We start from the raw sequence: 19,043 nt of genomic DNA on the forward strand, positions 1-19,043 counted from the left end.
TGTTCTAGCTTCTCTTAAGGTGGCATCTATATTGTAGACTTAATGCAGTTTGAAACCATTTTAACAGCCATGAATCAATGCTATGGAATCCTAGGACTTGTCAGTTCAGTCTGTGAACCTTGGGTATAGTGAAGAAGTTTTTTTCTCTCTTATTGCCAGTGCTGAGTTAAAATGTAACTCTCCATCCAGTGAACTTACTTGGAATGGAGAGAGTGCCATCTTACTCACAGCGTTAGCTAACAAAACATCTTGGGCCAGTATGGGTATTGAAGAAATACTTTTTATGCTTAAAAACAATACAAATGGGTTCTCTGGATCAAATCCAGACAGAGAATGAATTACATTTTCCATTTTTAGAGTAGTTATGTCCCTTTCCAGAAGAATTAATATTTCGAAAGATTAAACAATGGATGGGTGAGACTCAAATGAATTCATGTGCAGCAGAACCTTCAATGGATGCTCATGCTTGGAGTCACTGAGAAGCATTAATTCTATCCATTTGCATTTCAGCTTAGTGCAGATGTTTGTATAAAGGATTTATATTAAAAGCCTCATCTAGCCAGCATTTTGCAGCAGTTCCTTTTATAGTGATTGTTCACTGCCATGTGCATAGCAATTCAGCACCTGTTTCCATAGAAACAGAAACAATAGTCTCTAGCAAAGTTTTTGAGAGTCCTGTACATTTTACTTTGAATGTATAATTCAAAGAGACACATCCAATACATACACACACATGCATACATACATACACACACACACACATACAATGACATACATATATGCACACACACACACACACGTGCGCGTTTTAATTCTTGATTTCTGCTAAATATTCTGGGACTAAACAAACAAATGTTGCTGTAAATTATCTTCTGAGCAAAGCCTTTTGGTAAATTCCATGCTACATTCCCAAAACAAAAATGTGGACTATTTGGGAACCCTCTTTTCCCATTACCTTTATCTGAAACCATTATTTCAAGCATTTCAAATATTATGGATTAAGCTTCTTTATCATCAGCATCCAGTCTTGACCACTCCAGAAATTTGTAAGACTAGCCATGGGGAAGAATTTCATAGCAATCATTAAAACCAATTTTAACCAAAATTTATTCCGAAATATGGGCATAAGTGAAATGAAAAAAAAAGCTCATCCCTAGTGCAGCCTAACTACAACAACAGCAACATTTAACACCACAGAATTCAGTGGAGATAGATCGATGGGTCAAAATTGTATTCCCTAAATATTGGAATGGGGTATCACTGAACCTTCTTCTCCCAAATGAAAGCTCAGTAGCTGCTTAGAGTACCAATTTAGAAAAAAAAGTTAATGCTAAACAACAAATAACAAATTGCAAGATACCCCACTTAGGCAGAACAAAATGAAATGCAAAGATACAGAATAGGGGATGCCTGGCACAATAGCAGTACATGTGAAAAATATCTTGGAATCCTCATGGACAACCAGTTAAACATGAGCTGACAATGTCATGTGGCAGCTTAAAAAACCAATGGGATTTTGGCCTGCATAAATAGGAGTACAGTGTTTCCTCGCTACTTCACGGTTCGCTTTTTGCGGACTCGCTGTTTTGCGGGTTTTTGCCTTCTGGCAATGATGGAATGTGGAAGGGGGTTTCCCTTGGGGGAGAGGCACCCAATCATAAAAAAGAGAGAGGAGCTACAAAGCAGTATGTAAATCATGGCCTTATAGCCCCTTCCTTATAGCTAGCAACAACAAAAAAAGGTGTGCGGTGCCTTTAAATCTCTCCTTGCTTCTGCCTCACCCTCGGAATGCTATATATATGTAGTCCATATTTCTCAGATTTTCACTTTTTGTGTGTGGTCCTGGAACGTAACACCTGCAATAAGCAAGGGAACACTACATAGTGTCTTAGTGTCTAGATCCAGGAAAGTCTATGATAATATGATAACAAATAAACCGAAACAACCAGCAGCCACTGTTAAATTTGGCCTCCCGAAAACACTACATGCTCATCCAGGTCTTCTGCCAAAGGTATATTCAGGTGCCCTTGTGCAAAGAAACAGGTCTGGCTCTTTCCTTGTGTTCCTTTCTGTACTTTCTGGTCAGCTTTTGGTGATTCTGCTTGATGAGCACCACATTTCTTTCCATTCATGCGGTCTGGGTCTTCATGGGAGACTGTTGTGAGAGTCTAATAAGAGCAGCATCTCAAACTGTCCACTTTAGATTTGTCTATGTCTCTACCTTGACTGGATGCTGTGTTTATATATATATATATATATATATATATATATATATAGGAGTAACATTTCCCCAAAATAATAAATATATACAGGTCACTCACACAGTACTTTAGAATCGTCAGGGATTTCATATCTATAATATCATTTTGTAATCCCATTTTATCATATTTCTAATGAAAAGAGCTTAAAAGAGCTAGAACTATGCAAATGCCCTTCTGTCCAAATGTTTATCAGTTATGTTTGAGCTTTCTGAGGCTATGTGAACTGCAGAATCAGTATTTGTAACTACAGATAAGAACAAGAGTTATATGATAACTTGTCCTAATATGGAATGTGCCATTTCGAGTCTTTGGATTTTTGACCTCTAGCTCTTACCACCTATCACAAAATTCATTTGGGTTTAAAGAAAACTGGCAGTTTGAAAACATGCAAATGTAAGTAGATCATTAGGTACTGAATCTGTAGGGAGGGTAATGGCGCTCCATGCAGTCATGCTGGCCACATGATCTTGGAGGTGTCTATGGACAATGCCAGCTCTTCAACTTAGAAATGGAGATGAGCACCAACCCCCAGAGTCGAACATGATTAGACTTGATGTCAGGGAAAACCTTTACCTTTTCAAACTATGATCAACCTGTAATATTGTCAATTGCTCATCCATGTACTGTTTAGAGCAGGCATGAACAAACTTTGGCCCCCTGGGTGTTTTGGACTTCAACTCCCGCAATTCCCAGCAGCCGGTTGTGGAAGTTGAAGTCAAAAACATCTGGGGAGCTGAAGTTTGCCCATGCCTGGTTTAGTGTTATATTGTGTTACAGTTAACATTTAAGTGTTAGAGGTGGTGTTATTGTTTACTCATAGTTTAGTGCAATATAGCGTAACAGTATAGCATTATATCCCATAGGCCTTTCATTGAAATTTCAATCTTTTATTTTGACTGTGCAATGCATGCTTATCAAAATAATTCAGCTCACAGTTGGAAGTCACTGAGGCAAAATTTAGCAAGAGTTCACCCTTCATTTGCATGTCTCTTCAGGCACATTGCTCATAGTGAGATAATAAATGAAAAGTAATGAAATATATGTTTATCTTGTGAATGTTTTGCAAGCTCTACACTATTCATGTGGAAACAAAAGATATTTGATCTTCAGGCAGAATCTACTTATCCGTATTTAAACTGCAGAAATATCTGGAACGCAGAGCAAGTGAAGGTTACGAGAGTTGATCAGACCTTGCAAGTAAATAGGATGTTATCACGCAGTCAAAAGTGTTTCCACTTTACCTGCAGTACAGTCATATTAGTGTGTCATTGGTAGACATGAGGACATGATATATATGTTTAAATATTTGAAAGTATCTCTTATTGAGGAGGGAGGAAGCTTGTTTTCTGCTTCTCCAGAGACTAGAACATGGAGCAATGGATCCAAAGCACAGGAAAAAGTTATTTCACCTAAACATTAAGAAGAATGTCTAAGTGGTAGGAGCTATTCTGCAGTGGAATATGCTGCCTTGGCGTGTGGGGGAATCATCTTCTTTGGAGGTGTTTACACAGAGGCTTGATGACCCTCTGTCAGGAGTGTTTTGGTTGTGTATTCCTGCATGGCAGAGTGGGATTGGATTAGATGGCCCTGGAGGTCTCTTCCAACTTTTTGTTTCTGTGATTCTAAAAATGTGCAGCTGGCCATTTTAAAAGAAAAGCAAAACGCAGTTTAGAGCAGACATGTCAAATGCAAGGGCTGCAGGTTGAATCCGGCTCACAACGTCATTTTTTGTGGTCCACAAAGCGTTCAATGCCAGGGCAACATAGTCACATTTATACAATGTTACAATTACAAATAACTCTTTGAAGGCAACCATAAGGCTGATGTGTCCCTTGGCGAAAATGACATTGACACCCTAATTTAGAAAAAAATACTTCTACCCAGTGTTTGTGCCAATCCCCTCCTTTAATTTGTTGCGGCTACATTTTGTATGACACAGAAGCACTGTGGACAAAGTATATGGTGGTTGAGCTTCATGTATAGCAGCATTTCTCAACCTGGAGGTCGGGACCCCTGGAGGGGTCACAAAGGAATGTCAAACGGGTCACCAAAGACCATCGGAAAACACAGTATTTTCTGTTGGTTATAAGAGTTCTGTGCGGGAAGTTTGATCCAATTCTATCGTTGGTGGGGTTCAGAATCCTCTTTGATTGTAGGTGAACTATATCCCAGCCACTACAACTCCCGAATGTCAAGGACTATTTTCCCCAAACTCCACTACTGTTCACATTTGAACATATTGGGTATTCGTGCCAGGTTTTGTCCAGATCCATCATTGTTTGAGTCCACAGTGCTCTCTGGATGTGGGTGAACTACAACTCCAAAACTCCACCAAACCCTTCCAGTATTTTTTATTGGTCATGGGAGTTCTGTATGCCAAGTTTGGTTCAGTTCCATTGTTGGTGGAGACTAGAATGCTCTTTGATTGTAGGTGAGCTATAAATCCCAGTAACTACAACTCCCAAACGACAAAATCAATCCCCCACCTGCTTTCAAGCCCACCTGCTTTCAAATTTGGGTGTATCGGGTATTTGTACCTTATTTGGTCCAGTGAATGAAAATACATCCTACATATCAGATATTGACATTACGATTAAGAACAGTAGCAAAAGTACAGTTATGAAGTAGCAACGAAAATAATTTTATGGTTGGGGACCACCACAACATGAGAAACTTTATTAGGGGGTCACGGCATTAGGAAGGTTGAGTACCACTGATGTATACTTTGGCCTCAGCTAAATCATCTAATACAGCCCATAATGGAAGGGGATACTCAGGCATGTAGCCGGGGGGGGGGGGCTTGAGGGGCTTCAGCCCCCCCCCCCCCCCGAAATTCTCATGGTGGTTCGCGAAAAGGCCTTACTGGTGCATTATTTAAACTGTTATGTTTATTCATATCATGATCTGATCACCATACTCAATATATCCCATATGCATGGGGGTATTGGGGTAATGATACAAAAGGTTTGCTAGGGTAGACCCTCTTTCACTCAGACTCAGCCCCCCCCCCAAAACTCACCCCCCCGACCCCCCCCCCTGAAAAAATCCCCCCCCCCCCGAAATGAAATCCTGGCTACGGGCCTGGGGATACTGGTGGTTCCTTCTCCAATATAATGTAAAATACAAAGATGGAAAGTGCTCATCCAGTATTTAGACTTGTTAATGCAGTTTTCTTGAGAAGCAATGATAAGGACTGTGTAAAAGTTTAAAACACCCACATGATAGATCTGCCACTATACAAATATGACAGACTTAATAGTCCTTATTGTCCCACATTGCTCTAGATCTCTAAAAGCAGGGTCAACTTTCTATCTTTGTTCTTACAGATTTTTTGCGAGAAAACTTTGGCAGGTTCTTTTAACTTCGATGTGCATAGGAGGAGGAGGAGGAGTACTGCTTGTCAGCATAATTCTGAGAACTCTGCCTCTTACATATAAAGAAAATGCATTTGTTACATAATGCTGAGCTTTGAAGAGGCGAGAAACGAAAAATACCTCTGGGATGCTCTGCCAGAGAAATTGGAGGAACATTGCACTGTGGGTGCTAAAGACGCATCTTCAGCCCACAACAGGGGCCACTTTGCACATTATGGGACAACCAGTGCATCACCATGGAAACTAACTGCGTTTTGAGAACATGGTAGCACACACGTGCTCCTGCCTTGCTTGAGGAAAATCACCAAATAATTAATAACAGAAAATGGCAGGGGGGAAAAGTCTCACTTGGAAGTCTGGTGAAGGACGGGACGTCGGGAAGTGAAGTGTCACTTGGGCACAATCCAGATAAAAGTTAGATATCTTACAAAAATCAGTGATATTAATATGCTCAGGGCAGAGCTAGATTTTCCAAATGATACACGGTGCTGCCATGGCAAAATGTCATCGCGTGTCCATTTCTCCTCCCTTGTGTCCCCTAACATCTAATAAAACTCCAAAGAATAATATGAGCAAACTATTTTCCCTGCCCCTTCTTCCCATTTGTCTGCCATTCTCAGGTTGGAGGAAAATCTCACAGAGGCAATTTTGCTTCTAAATAACTTCAGTAGCTTTCACGGGGGGGGGGGGGGGGGTGGATTAGAAGGCGTATTTTTCAGTGACAACCTATGTTGCTAACAGCCAATTATATCTATACTATGCTTTGTCTTCAGATAGATTTAATAGCTTAAGGGCAGGGAGATGTCCAATTAACTATTCATAAGCCCCTAAGGGAGCCTTTTTATTGAAGAGGGGCATAGAAATACTCTCAATAAATAAATGTTTAAATACAGGCAGTCCCCAGGTTACAAACATCTGACATAAATGACTCATAGTTAAGAACAGAGGTGCGACAGCAGAAAGTGAGAGAAATCTACTCCTCGGAAGGGAAATTCTCTTCTGAAAGAGTTATCATGAGGAAAAGGTGTCTCTCCTTAGCTTTATCCCCAATCCGTATTTCCACAACAAGCCACATTTTTCAAAATCCAACTCTCATAGGGACAGAAAGTGAGGTGACATCTTCTGAACAGGGGCAAAGACATTAAAACTGACACCCTTTCCTAGGATATCCAAAGCTATAAAATATATTTTTGTGGTTGGAGCTACATTTAAAAAATATACATGTTCTGACTTATGTACAAATTCAATTTAAGAACAAATCTACAGAACCTATCTTGTTCATAACTTGTATACCTATTGAGAGAAATGCATGTATAAGGATCTCATCAAGAGTAAGGCTTGAAGTTAAGTTCAACATTACTTTAAAAATAGAGGCAGAAGACCTGCCCCCTCTATTCCCAAAAGGAAACATGAGTTACCCAGAGGAGATTGGGATTGTATCATGGGTGATTCAAGTTTCTGGCATATGCAATAGAAATTCCTTTCATGTGGGGAGTAAGAGGGTTAAGGGATCTATTGTTGGTGATGCAAAATGCAACTCTGATCATGGATCATGGATTATACCATCAGAAAAGAATTCCATTCAAATTAATTATTGGGGGGGGGGGGGGGCTGTGAGTTTTAAAGGCTATTTTAATTGTATTTATTAAATTTTAATCATTTTTTACTCTACTGTACTATTTGTTTTCTTAAATTTTGTATTACGCCTTTTAAATTATGTCTAAAGTATAGAATTGTTAGCTACCTTGAGTCCCCACAGGGAGAAAGGTAGGGTATAACTAAAGTTAATAATAAAAATAGTACAGTAGAGTCTCACTTATCCAACCTTTGCTCATCCAAAGTTCTGTATTATCCAACGTGGTGCGCCTCCCACCTGGATCTACAGCTGTTTCAATACATTGCAATGTTTTCATGCTAAATTTGTAAATACAGTAATTACTACATAATGTTACTGTGTATTGAACTACTTATTCTGTTGATTAGTTGTAAAACACGATGTTTTGGTGCTTAATTTATAAAATCATAACGTAATTTGATGTTTAATTGACTTTTCCTTAATCCTCCTTATTATCCAACATTTTCGCTTATGCAACGTTCTGCCGGCCCACTTATGTTGGATAAGCAAGACATGTTGAATTGTTTCAAAATAGGTTGCTTTTATTATCTGTATCCTGACCCATTCTTGATCCTTGAGGATATCTAAATTAAGAAATAATGCTCTCTCTCTTCATGCTTAGTTTGTCTAGGAAAAAGCTAATGAAGCAAACATCAACCTGACAATTACTTCTTTAACAGAAAATTTGATATCAAAGTGGAAGAAACATGGAAAGGATACGGACTAGTTTCTACACTCCAAAAATGAGCAAATTTAGCAAAATTTAATTCAAGAGTAACAACGTGCACATCTGAAGAAAAACAAGAAAACCTTGGCATTAATTAAAAAAGAAATAATTTGACCTTTTTCAAAACCATTTAAAGGCTTCTTGCCTGTAATGCCTTTTACTTTCAACAGTCTCCAAAATAACTTAAATTTTATTAGGCTGCTAAAAAAAAGTCATCACAAAATGATTCCATTTTGGTAACTAAACAAATACACCTGTGTTTAACATCCTGGGGGAGCTTTGAGGCAGGTTTGTCTGCTTTCCCCTTTTGTCATTGGTTTGCTATTCATACATGTTCAGTAAAGGATTCTGGAGTCAGCTGCTGTTCCCTTTCCTGCTGTAAGCTAGCACTCACAGAAAGAGGAAAATTCATTATTTCTTGGCAATAAAAGTTCAAACTTTTATTGCAATATTTACTGCAGATGCTGCAGGCTTCTTATATTATTCTACAATGGTAAGTTTGGTTGTGATACCTAGTGAACCTTAATTATTTATTATATCATTTAACCTGAATATTACTTACAAATTGAATATAGCTCTGATTTGTCCCTGGTTATTTTGCTGAAATTAAAAGTTCCCTCTTTTCATTTCAGCAAAAAGGAAGTATTAATATTTGGGGATCTATTGCTTTAACAGCGGCCTGTCAAGTGTGATTGGATATAATTTGATTATAAGCCATGCTAATAAAATGACCTAATAATTCTGAAATATTTTTAGGTGTTTTGCTAGTCCATGACCCGACACTGTACAACAACCTTGAAAGAACAATACAGTCACGAGAGTAATCATGAAACCATTTTCAGTAGTTATTTTAAAAAGTAACACCTGACACTTCTGTGTGCAAATCTTCTGAGTTTGAATGTCTAATGTCATCACCAAAAGGCCCACTCACTAATGAAGACCGACCTGTCAAAACTGAGCAGAAGCAGCCATGGTATACCTCTAATTAGTTTGACTGATTGTATGCTTGGTTAGTAGTCTAAGGAAACTCAAATTTCCTGAAGGGATGCAGACAATCAAAACCTTACATTTCAGCTTGTCTGCTGGAGCAATACTATAACTATCTATATTAAATATTTTATATATGACAACTTAGTTTATATATGACCAAACTGGCACATTGTGGTACAAATACAATGGAGATGAAGCACTTAATTAGAATGTTATTTTGTGGTTCTTAAATTTGAATTAAAATTGCTCTTAAGGTCAATATGTTATTCATGAGAGCCTTGGAAACCATTTTGAGGAAATGTATATATTGTCAGATTAATGTGAAATTCAGTAAATAATGATGACAAAACTTTCTAGTGCATTTTAGAGATAAAATTTAAAAGTTACAGGAAATAGTTACTCATTGCACAAACAAAGTAATTTCATCCCATCCATTACAACAATTATCCTAATGTATAAGTTGATCTCATGTATAAATAGAGTACTGGTTCTCAACCTGTGGGTCCCCAGGTCTTTACAACTACAACTCCCAGAAATCAAGGTCAGTTTACTAGCTGTTAGGATTTCTGGGAGTCAATGGCCAAAACATCTGGGGGACCACGAGTTGAGAACCACTGAAATAGAGGGTACATTTCAGGGCCAAAATTATGAATTTTGGTTTAAGCCATGACTAAGTTGAGAATCATTATGAGGAGAATTGCCACCATTTCCCCACACAGGCATTCAAAAAGAACTTTCTCCACTTTATTCAGAGAAGGGGATATTCGTTCCGTACTAAAAGTTAAGACACAGTATTATCTTTTTTATATATATTATTTTTAAAAAACAAAAAAGAACCATGGCTTTCTCTGAGAAGAGTAGCAAAAGTTTAGTCCATCCCAGGAGAACCTGAAAGAAGCATCAACACCTCTACTCTTTTGGCACGCCTTTGTGGGGAATTGTCAAAGAGCAATCATTCCCCCACCAGACAAACAAAATGGCCAAAAGCAATGCCAATGACAGAGACAGTAGAGAACAATGGTGTTTTTAAAGATCTTCCTGGCATGGACAAAGCCTCACATTTTTCCACACTACTCAGAGAATAGGATTTTTCCTTTTTTATTATAAGAGTTAAGGTACAATACTTATATTGACCCATGGATAAACTGATGGGGTTTGGGATCAGGTTTTTAAACTAATTTTTTTTAGACTTATACACAAGCATATACAATTAGTACACTCTTACCAAAAACGAACTCATTATTTTCAAGTAGAAGTGTGAAATTTGGCCAAAAAGAATGCCATTTTGTGGTCCATTGTTGGCTGACCCCTCATTCAGTTTACCGGTAAGTTACTTGAATCGAGAAAAGTGTTGCTGTTTTCATTCGGCAAAGATTCGGAGCATTAGTTACAATGGGAAATTTTAAAGGCTCAATCCTCAGTCATTTTAAGGCCTATCTGCATAAAACCTAACTCAGTTTTAGATCCTATTTGCAACTGCAGGCCTGCCAAGTTTCAAAACAATTCACCAATCTACTGATTTTTAGAATTATTTTAAGTTTTAACCATAAGATTTTTTTAAAAAATAAGACAAACTACAGGAGAAGGTTCTGGAAATTGTAGTTGCCAGTTGTGTCCATTCTCAGCCAATCAGAGCATGGACACAACCAGGCTTTTTATTGGCTGAGAAACACACACAGAGAAAAACTTCAACTCCCATCATGCACCAAAAGGAACTCAGAGACATTTCAATGCTCTTCCCATGCAAGTTCTGCTGGGAAAGCCAATTCCCAGCAGAGCCCTCCCTGGAGAAAGAGCCTAGGAAACTTTCCAAAAAGAAATGGTCAGATGCTGCTGCTGCCGGGAACACTGCAATAATCCCATCTTCTCCAGGAGCCCCATTGAAGCCCCTGCCTCAGGTATATTGCAGATTTAGCTCTCTCCTCTCCAGTAGCCGATAAAATCTGGCTCTCTCAATCCATTTTGCTGGACTTTTTGACTCCCTCCTCTCTGTTCTGTTTTCAGAGATTATATGAAGTGGACCACTGAATATTACAAGTCATTTTTGTTCAAACTGATTTGGGCCCAAGCCTACTCCCAAGCTCTGTGACTAGGCAGGTTTTGGCTGATCTAGAAGGGTGGTTCTAATGTCAACACACAAAGAACGTGAAACCAATAACAAATGACAGTGTTGCTCATGGTGGTGAATAAAGTTTGTGGAGGTACAACTGGAAGGCTCATCATAGCTAGGAGGGACACTTCATTACCAGCTTCAACTATTGTCAAGAAAATGCAGCACTGACATGAAGACACTCCATGACTGACTAATTCGTTTGATATACATTGGGCCTAAATAGAGAACTATAACATGACAGCATTAGAGTCCTTGTGGAGAAATGTAATAGCTGAATCACACAGGAATACATTTGTTATGCTAATGTTTTTTGGAAGGTTACAAATTGAAGCACGTTTTAGAAGGACACCACAGACAGAACTATAACCCCAGGGCATGAAAATATACTTAACTAGTAACACAAGAGACATATTTTGCTGTTCCAATATTGAATTCTTGGAAATACTGAGTCTGCCTCATGAATTGATGGATATACTTTTTTTCTTATTCATTGCAGTGATGTGCAGAGGCATTCATTTTGGCTAAAAGCAAGGTTTGCTCACAGGGAACTACAGACTGACACAGAATGTTTCACTGAACAGCTATTTTAATAAGGTGGCAAGGCAAATGTTACATTCATGTTATTACAAAGCTTTTAACCACCAAACTTGGAAATTCTGTAGCACTATGGGAGGCAACAACAGAAAAACAGACAGGAAATACAAATATTTCACAATTCAGATTTTGCAAGAACATTTTGATATAAAAAGTACCTGGGAATGTTTTGAGACCCAATGGCGAAGGACATTCAGGACACGATTTGTGGCTGCTCGGCGTATGATGAACTCCTTATCACATGTTCTTTCAGAGTTATTAAATCCTACAAAATTGAAAAGACAGATCATGGTGAAAGAAATGCAACAAGAGGAGTGGGTTGGGGGAATCTAAGGAAAACACCCATGGAAAACACATCAGTGGATTAAAATTTTCCTTTAATTCTAACATATTATAAAGATTTTGCAGATTTTGCTACAGCAATGGTTCCCAACCTGTGGTCTGTGGACCACCAGTGGTACAGAAGAACAAAAATATGCTCTACGGCCTCACCATTACTACATTGTTGCCTTGAAACCACACAACAACAAGAGCGACTGGTCTCGTGAAACCCTCTTATAGAGCTGAGGCAACAGGGATGTCGGGAGGGGAGAGGCTGAATACCCATGAAATATTACTACTACCACATCAGCTCTAGATTATTAAATAAGGCTTTCTGTGGGTAAGCAGATGGTGACTATTGGATAGCATATGTTCTGTATCAGAAACTAGAGCTGATGTGGTCTATCCAATGTAATTATCTGAATCAGCACCACAAATAACCAAACTGAATCTAAAGTTGACCAAAAACAGATTTGTAACCCTTTTGGTACTAATGTTGGAGAGGGATCCCTGGTCAAAGTGGTCCCTGGTTAAAAAAAGGTTGGGAATCACTGTGCTATGGTATTTATATTAAATTGTATATCAAAGAGTAGAGAAAGATTTGAACAGCTAACTGCTCAAACCTTTCCCCATGCACATATATGATATCTCAGTTTCCTCAGATTGTGAATATGTCTAGAAAGAGGCATTTAGTGACACCAAAATGATTGCAAATAAAAATAATTGTGCAGTGTATCATCAAAACTATATTTTTAAAAAACATCTTTGTAATTAGATAAAACATTTTTGTAAGCCAAGTTTACATGTACTGCATCAACAACCGACAGGATTAAAACTCTATGCTAATTTTGGAACCTTCTAATGAGCATGTGTTCTGATGTAAGTTGTCATTATTGCCCAATTGCAATGATGCTTCAAACTATGTGGTTTCACCTGTATGCATTACAACAAGTGTGTGTGTGTGTGTGCGTAGGTGGGGGGTTGCTGCTGAATTTTTTCCAAAAAGAATAATGTTTTAGAAATACAGAAAACAGCAAATATTCAAGGTGATAACCTCAGAACTACACTAATTAATAAGTGCTGTTTTACTAAATAAAATGACATGTATTTGGGGAAAACACATTTTGAATTCATAGAGGTGGTGATGTGTTGTCTGGCTTACAAATGGATCTTGGAGTCACAACAGGAAAAAAGCACTGAATACAGCAACTCACTATGTTCTAGCTGTAGGCAAATTTGAAAAGGAAAGGAGCAGAAAATAAAACAACAATGCTGTTACATAAGTCTACAGTGAGCCTACATTTAGAATACTGTTAATACATTTTATTGTACTGTCTCAAGGGGAGATATTGTAGATCTGGAAAAGGCAAATAGAACAACTTATATAGTAATGGAATGAGGGAGAAAATGCCAGTAAAGAGAGTTTTCAACTTAGAAACAGAGAACTACATGGAATGCAATGCATATTGATCAATACATATAAACATGTGGAAAGAAACACTACATAGGAAATATCCCTTTCAAACAGTTAATTTCAGAGTAATCCAGTGAAACTAGTTGATAATGCTTAAGGACAAAGAAAATGCATGTATTCACTTCATCAGCCATAGCGGAGCACCTGATGAACCAATCTGGACATAGCCTATTATTTGAGAACACAGAAATGCTCGACCACTCTATGTCAGGCTACACAGAGAAGCCATTGAAATCCACAAGCATGTAGACAAATTTCAACAGAAAGGGAGAAACCATGAAAATGAACAAAATCTGGCTACCAGTAAATAAATAGCAACACTTAAACACAGGGAAACACCAGACAAGAAATAATCAGGGGCAGCTAATCACCCCTCAACAAAGGATTCACCCAGCAGTAAGAAGCCAGACCTAAAAACTGTTAGGCCATTAAATTCTAATCAAGGTGGCCTAATGAAATATTCATACTTAGCTCCAACACCCTGGACAGACCACAGATACATAAACCCAATTTTCCTAGTTTCCAACAGATCTCACAATCTCTGAGGATGCCTGCCACAGATACAGGCAAAACATCAGGAGAGAATGCTTCTTGAACATGGCCTTACAGCCCAAAAAACCTACAACTCAGTGATTCTGGCCAAGAAAGCCTTCGACAAAACCTGGAAGATAATTCTTTACAGAATAGCAAACAACCGTAGTTCTGGGTTTTTTTTTTTAAAATCATCACCACTTTGTCTGTCTTTTGAATACAGGAAAAGTATCTGTTGATTCATAAAAATAAATACAGCAGTTTCCCAACACTGTGACCAAAACCCTGCATTGTCAGACACGACAATGATGAGGGAGCTCCATCATAATAGCCATGGTTGATGATGAGCCCCAACTGAAAGGAATATAGAAAGACCTCTCAATCTCCTGGAACAACCACTTCTCTCAATGTGCCCCACAATTTGGAGAATGCTGAAGAAGCCACTTCCCAGCACTCCGATTTGCAGCCCCACATAAATTCTTTGATTGGGGTCCAGGGGGTCAAAACCAACACGGTTTTTGAACACTGTGTTTTGAGCACCTTTTGGACCAACATACCGTAAGAGCACTCGCCCTCTCAATACCCACTGAAAACAGCTCTCAAAGGCTTTACACAAGAGGGTAATGAGCCTTACCACTGGGCTGCTACTTCCTATTTCAGTCTGTTCACTTTTCCGATTAGGAAAACTGATCAGAATGTTAGTTCTGTGTTTTAATTTGCAGTGATTTCTCCTTCTTCTCCAAATACGTCATTTGACATACTTGACATCTTGCTTGGCCTGTTTTATTTTTAAACCAATTTTAATCACAAAAAAATAATTTTTCTTAATATTGATTTATTATAATATAGAAAACATGTTTATGGACATAACTACTTCTCTGATGGTGCTCATTTATAAAGAAAACATTTACTTAATTAAATAACGCTTTCATGAGCTTTCTTTTGCATGTAATGGCTTTTCCATTTTTGTTGCACTCAACGTAGCACCTACACAATTAGTTCTCATTATTACAGGAACTGCAAATAGCACTCAGACAATTAGTTGCTGTTATTGCAAAGAAATCTGACTTATCTTACTGACATTAGATTTACCTTAACCCTAAAATCACTTGTGAATTAAGGATCGACGTGGGTGCTTTATACAGCTCTGTGGGAGTACCTTTTTATATTACTTATATAAAAAAACGTGATATATATTTCTTCCTGGACTTTCAAACTTTGAATTTTACAATTTATGCATCTGTCCTTCCATTTCCCTCAAGAATCATACTGCTCATACATTTTGGACTTTTCCATCTCTTCTGACTTTCCATCTCTCTGTGCTTAAACCCTGAAACATGGATCAACACAACACAGAAAATCAGGTGACTTAGGTCTTAACGAGAGGATTGATCCAATCAAGTCTCCTACAAATTAGATTCAAGTGTGCTTAGGAAGAAACTAGGCCACTCTGTGTGAAATATGACCTATTTCAGTACAATTATGGGTTATAGATACAGAATATAAACAAAAATAACAACCCTCCAGGTTTCTACAGTCATCCCCATGAGAGAGATATTGAAAGATGCTTGCATTTTTCTTGATGTGGATGAAGAATGCAAGATGGTCCATTTAGCTGTAGCTATTTTATGGGTTTGCCCAACTCATCTAGAGGTTTCTAGCAAAAGAAGGGAAGCTGTTATAGTGACTAACTCACAACTACATTTTCAGGAGAATGTAGAAAAGTGAACAAAAGCTAATTAGTGTCCTAACAAGAGTGTATGGACTATTTTATCTCTGGAATGAAGTCAGTAGGTTGAAGTATTCAATGTGGCTTTAGCTGTTCACAGCTGTGCTCTGACAACCTAATCTACACTCTGCTAAATGCAGAAATAAGCTTCCCTGATTTCTACAATAGCTTGTGACATGGCCTTTGCAAATAATCCATGGAACTATCCCTGTTACAAAATCTTACAAGTAAATTGACTGTGCATCTTTGATGCTGCCTTTTCATTTTCAGACAGAAATCATTATACTGCATAACCACAATATATGAGAAACAAGACAAAGACCTCCATCTGTCTATAATCAAATATGTTTAGCTTCCAGAGTGCCAGTAAAAATGTAGATTGCCACACATTTGTGCATTCCCAACTTGGAAAGTTGTGCTAAAGGAGCAGACCGGATCTTCTCATCTTCTTTGCTGCTTCCTTCATGGGGAGAACAGTTGAATGTTTATAAAATGAAACATCCATTATGGAGAACAACGAAACCCTGAAAAGTCAGAGCATTTTGATAGTATGGAGACACTTCACATGTGGAAACACTTCACGTGTCCTTGTTCTTTCCATACAAAGGTGATGGTGAAGAAGGAGAATGATCTAGTCTTTCCCCTCCACTCATGCTTTCAGATAAACTCTCTCCTGGCCAGATGAATGAACCCTATCCTATTCACAAGAATCTTTTTTCCAAGAAGGTGAAGGGAGAAAGGGATTGAAGGGCAATGAGTGTCACTGATGACGTCAAAGCTCCCACAAGAGCAAAGCATTATGGAACATTCATATCTTTGAAGATTTACATTTCTAATTAGGATCTTATTTTCTTTATTAAAATAGAGGGAAATAGACAAAAGGAATGGGAAATATTGGCTGATTAATACCATCTGGAAACACCATGGAAATTCCTGTAATGAACCATGCCCAATGCTTATTAAAAGGTCCATCTGGAAGCACCCCAAGAGAGTCTTTATGAAAGAAATTGGTTTAAATATGGAGATTATCCACTCAACTGAACTGTAGATACAGTGTGAGCAAGCACAACTTCATTGGACTCTGATCCGTTTTAGCATTTTCATATTCTCAGGAGAAGAGGGCAGTTTTTCAAAACCCTGGGATGAGTTAGGTGGAAATACTATAAAATGTTCCAGTTTGTACCCTCAATCATTTCCAAGTTAGACTCATGCTATCTTTCTACAGCCTATCCATCTTTAATATGAATTATGATTTGCGTGACTACTTAAATCTAGTTTACCCCTACTGGAATGGGTAGAATGTAGCCTGTGGATTACAAGGGACCCCAAGGCTATTACTGAGTTATTTGGAGTGCCTGAGATCCCCCCCCTCCAAAAAAGTATGCATTCTTCCATATTTTTGAACACCCTCCCAGACTTGCAAGTTAATATCCATCTTACTTCTTTGTTAGAAAAAGGGCTCTCCTGGCTGTAAAACAGCTCAAAAGAAATCTAGGTAGCAAAAAAAAAGTCCTCAAATAGTTTTGAAATGGTGATGGGATGCAGTGGGTGGGGCAGTCTCCTCAACATCCCCCCCAGGGGGCAATATGGTTCACAATCCTTAACTTCACTTCAATGTAGATGAACACATAAGGGTGGCTGACATTAAGTCATACCACTAAGTCATCTATGATGATGATGATGATGATGATGATGATGCTTTATTTGTATTCAGCCCTATCTCCCCAAGGGGACTCAGGATGGATTCCAGCATACACAAACACAAAGGCAAACATAAAGTGCCTAGAAACAACAAAACACAGATAAAGGTAAAGGTTTCCTCTTCTGGCTCTGAGGGGTGTTGCTCATCTCCATTTTTAAGCCAAATAGCCTGCGTTGTCTGTAGACACCTCCGAGGTCATGTGGCCATCATGACTGCATGGAGTGCCATTTACCTTCCCACCGAGGCAGTACCTATTGATCTACTCACATTTGAATGTTTTCAAACTGCTAGGTTGGCAGAAGCTGAGGCTAACAGCGGGAGCTCACCCTGTTCCACGGATTTGAACTGCCCGTCTTCTGGTCAGCAAGTTCAGCGGCTCAGCGGTTTAACCTGCTGCACCACTGCAGCCCCTAGTGTGGCCTCCTGTTTGCTATTAGCAATGGATTTTGAAGGTCTCTAACACAACTTCTTCCCATTACCTATTACCTGGATTTTAACTAGAAGTACTATTAATAAATCCTGGGATTTCTACATGCAAATCCTGTGATATGCTCTTGAGCTGCTACTCTTCCCTGATGGTGGCTGGTTACTCCTATGTCATTTGAGATCCAGATTAGTCTTGTCTTGAAAGGTTAAATGTATTTGGTTAATAGTTCTCAGCACCTTGGAGAGTTCCTTCAAAATTTGAGCCCTCCTCTCACTGGGCAAGAATCACCAGCTATCATAACCATATACTAAAATAGTTCATTTATAGGGTAACATCACCTTTCACTTTCTCTGATGATTTCAAACTTTAATGCAGGATTATTGCTTAATAAAAAGCTGCACCATTTGAGTTGCCTCAGTTAGAAGGAGAACACTTGCCCAACCAGTTGACAGAATTGCTAAGCAACAGTTATCTAGATTCAAAACAGCTCCTGCTTCTTGAACAAAAATAGAAAGCTATTCAAATTCATCACAGTGTTTGTTCATGATACAAGAAAAGAGCTTAATGTTTATCAGTGTAAAATTCGAAGACATTTTGGAAAGAATTAACTAACTGTTCATTATTATTATCATATGATCAATAAAATACTTTACTCTTTAGAGTAAGTGCGACAAACATATAGATTTCACACAAAATGTCAATAGGGAGGAAATGCCAAAACTAAAATTAAAATCAAGGCAAATGCAATCTTAATTGTGGAAATCAAGCTATACTTCATTCTTGAAAACAAATACTAGAATACTTCAGTTAATGAAGTAAAATATGTTCCGATGCATTGCTTTCTTAACATAAAATCTGGTACCAGAGACACAAATAAAATGGAGAGAAAAGAGATAGGTTCCTGCACCACAAAAAAGAAGAGCAGGTCAACATGGCTTCAGCAAACTTATTATTCTAACCTAAAAATATGTGCACAAGAAATTAAAGAAACAGGTCAAGTAAGCCTTGCATAAATAAAGGGTTTACACCTTCCAACTCAACAGGGAACAAAAAGGAAGCTGGGCAGGCATAAAGAGGCTTTGTTAGGTGAGGTATGTTTGAATACACATCTGTTAGCCTGCATGCAGGAGCAAATGTTGGCATCTTTGGGTGCATTTACACTGTAGAGTTAATATACTTTGACAC

The 19,043-nt window shown here is 38.3% G+C and overlaps 1 protein-coding gene across 2 annotated transcripts in view; it reads right to left on the reverse strand.

Annotated features, from left to right (window-relative positions):
* Positions 1 to 19,043, reverse strand: part of RASGRF2 (Ras protein specific guanine nucleotide releasing factor 2) — a 140,939-nt gene that overhangs the window by 26,761 nt on the left and 95,135 nt on the right. For both annotated transcript variants that reach the window (XM_060761720.2, XM_060761719.2), the window contains exon 18: positions 11,833 to 11,939. In XM_060761720.2, coding sequence (XP_060617703.2) covers positions 11,833 to 11,939 — 107 coding nt within the window. The remainder of the gene's footprint in view (positions 1 to 11,832; positions 11,940 to 19,043) is intronic.

Source organism: Anolis sagrei, chromosome 2, assembly GCF_037176765.1.
Source record: "Anolis sagrei isolate rAnoSag1 chromosome 2, rAnoSag1.mat, whole genome shotgun sequence".
Classification (NCBI taxonomy): domain Eukaryota; kingdom Metazoa; phylum Chordata; class Lepidosauria; order Squamata; family Dactyloidae; genus Anolis; species Anolis sagrei.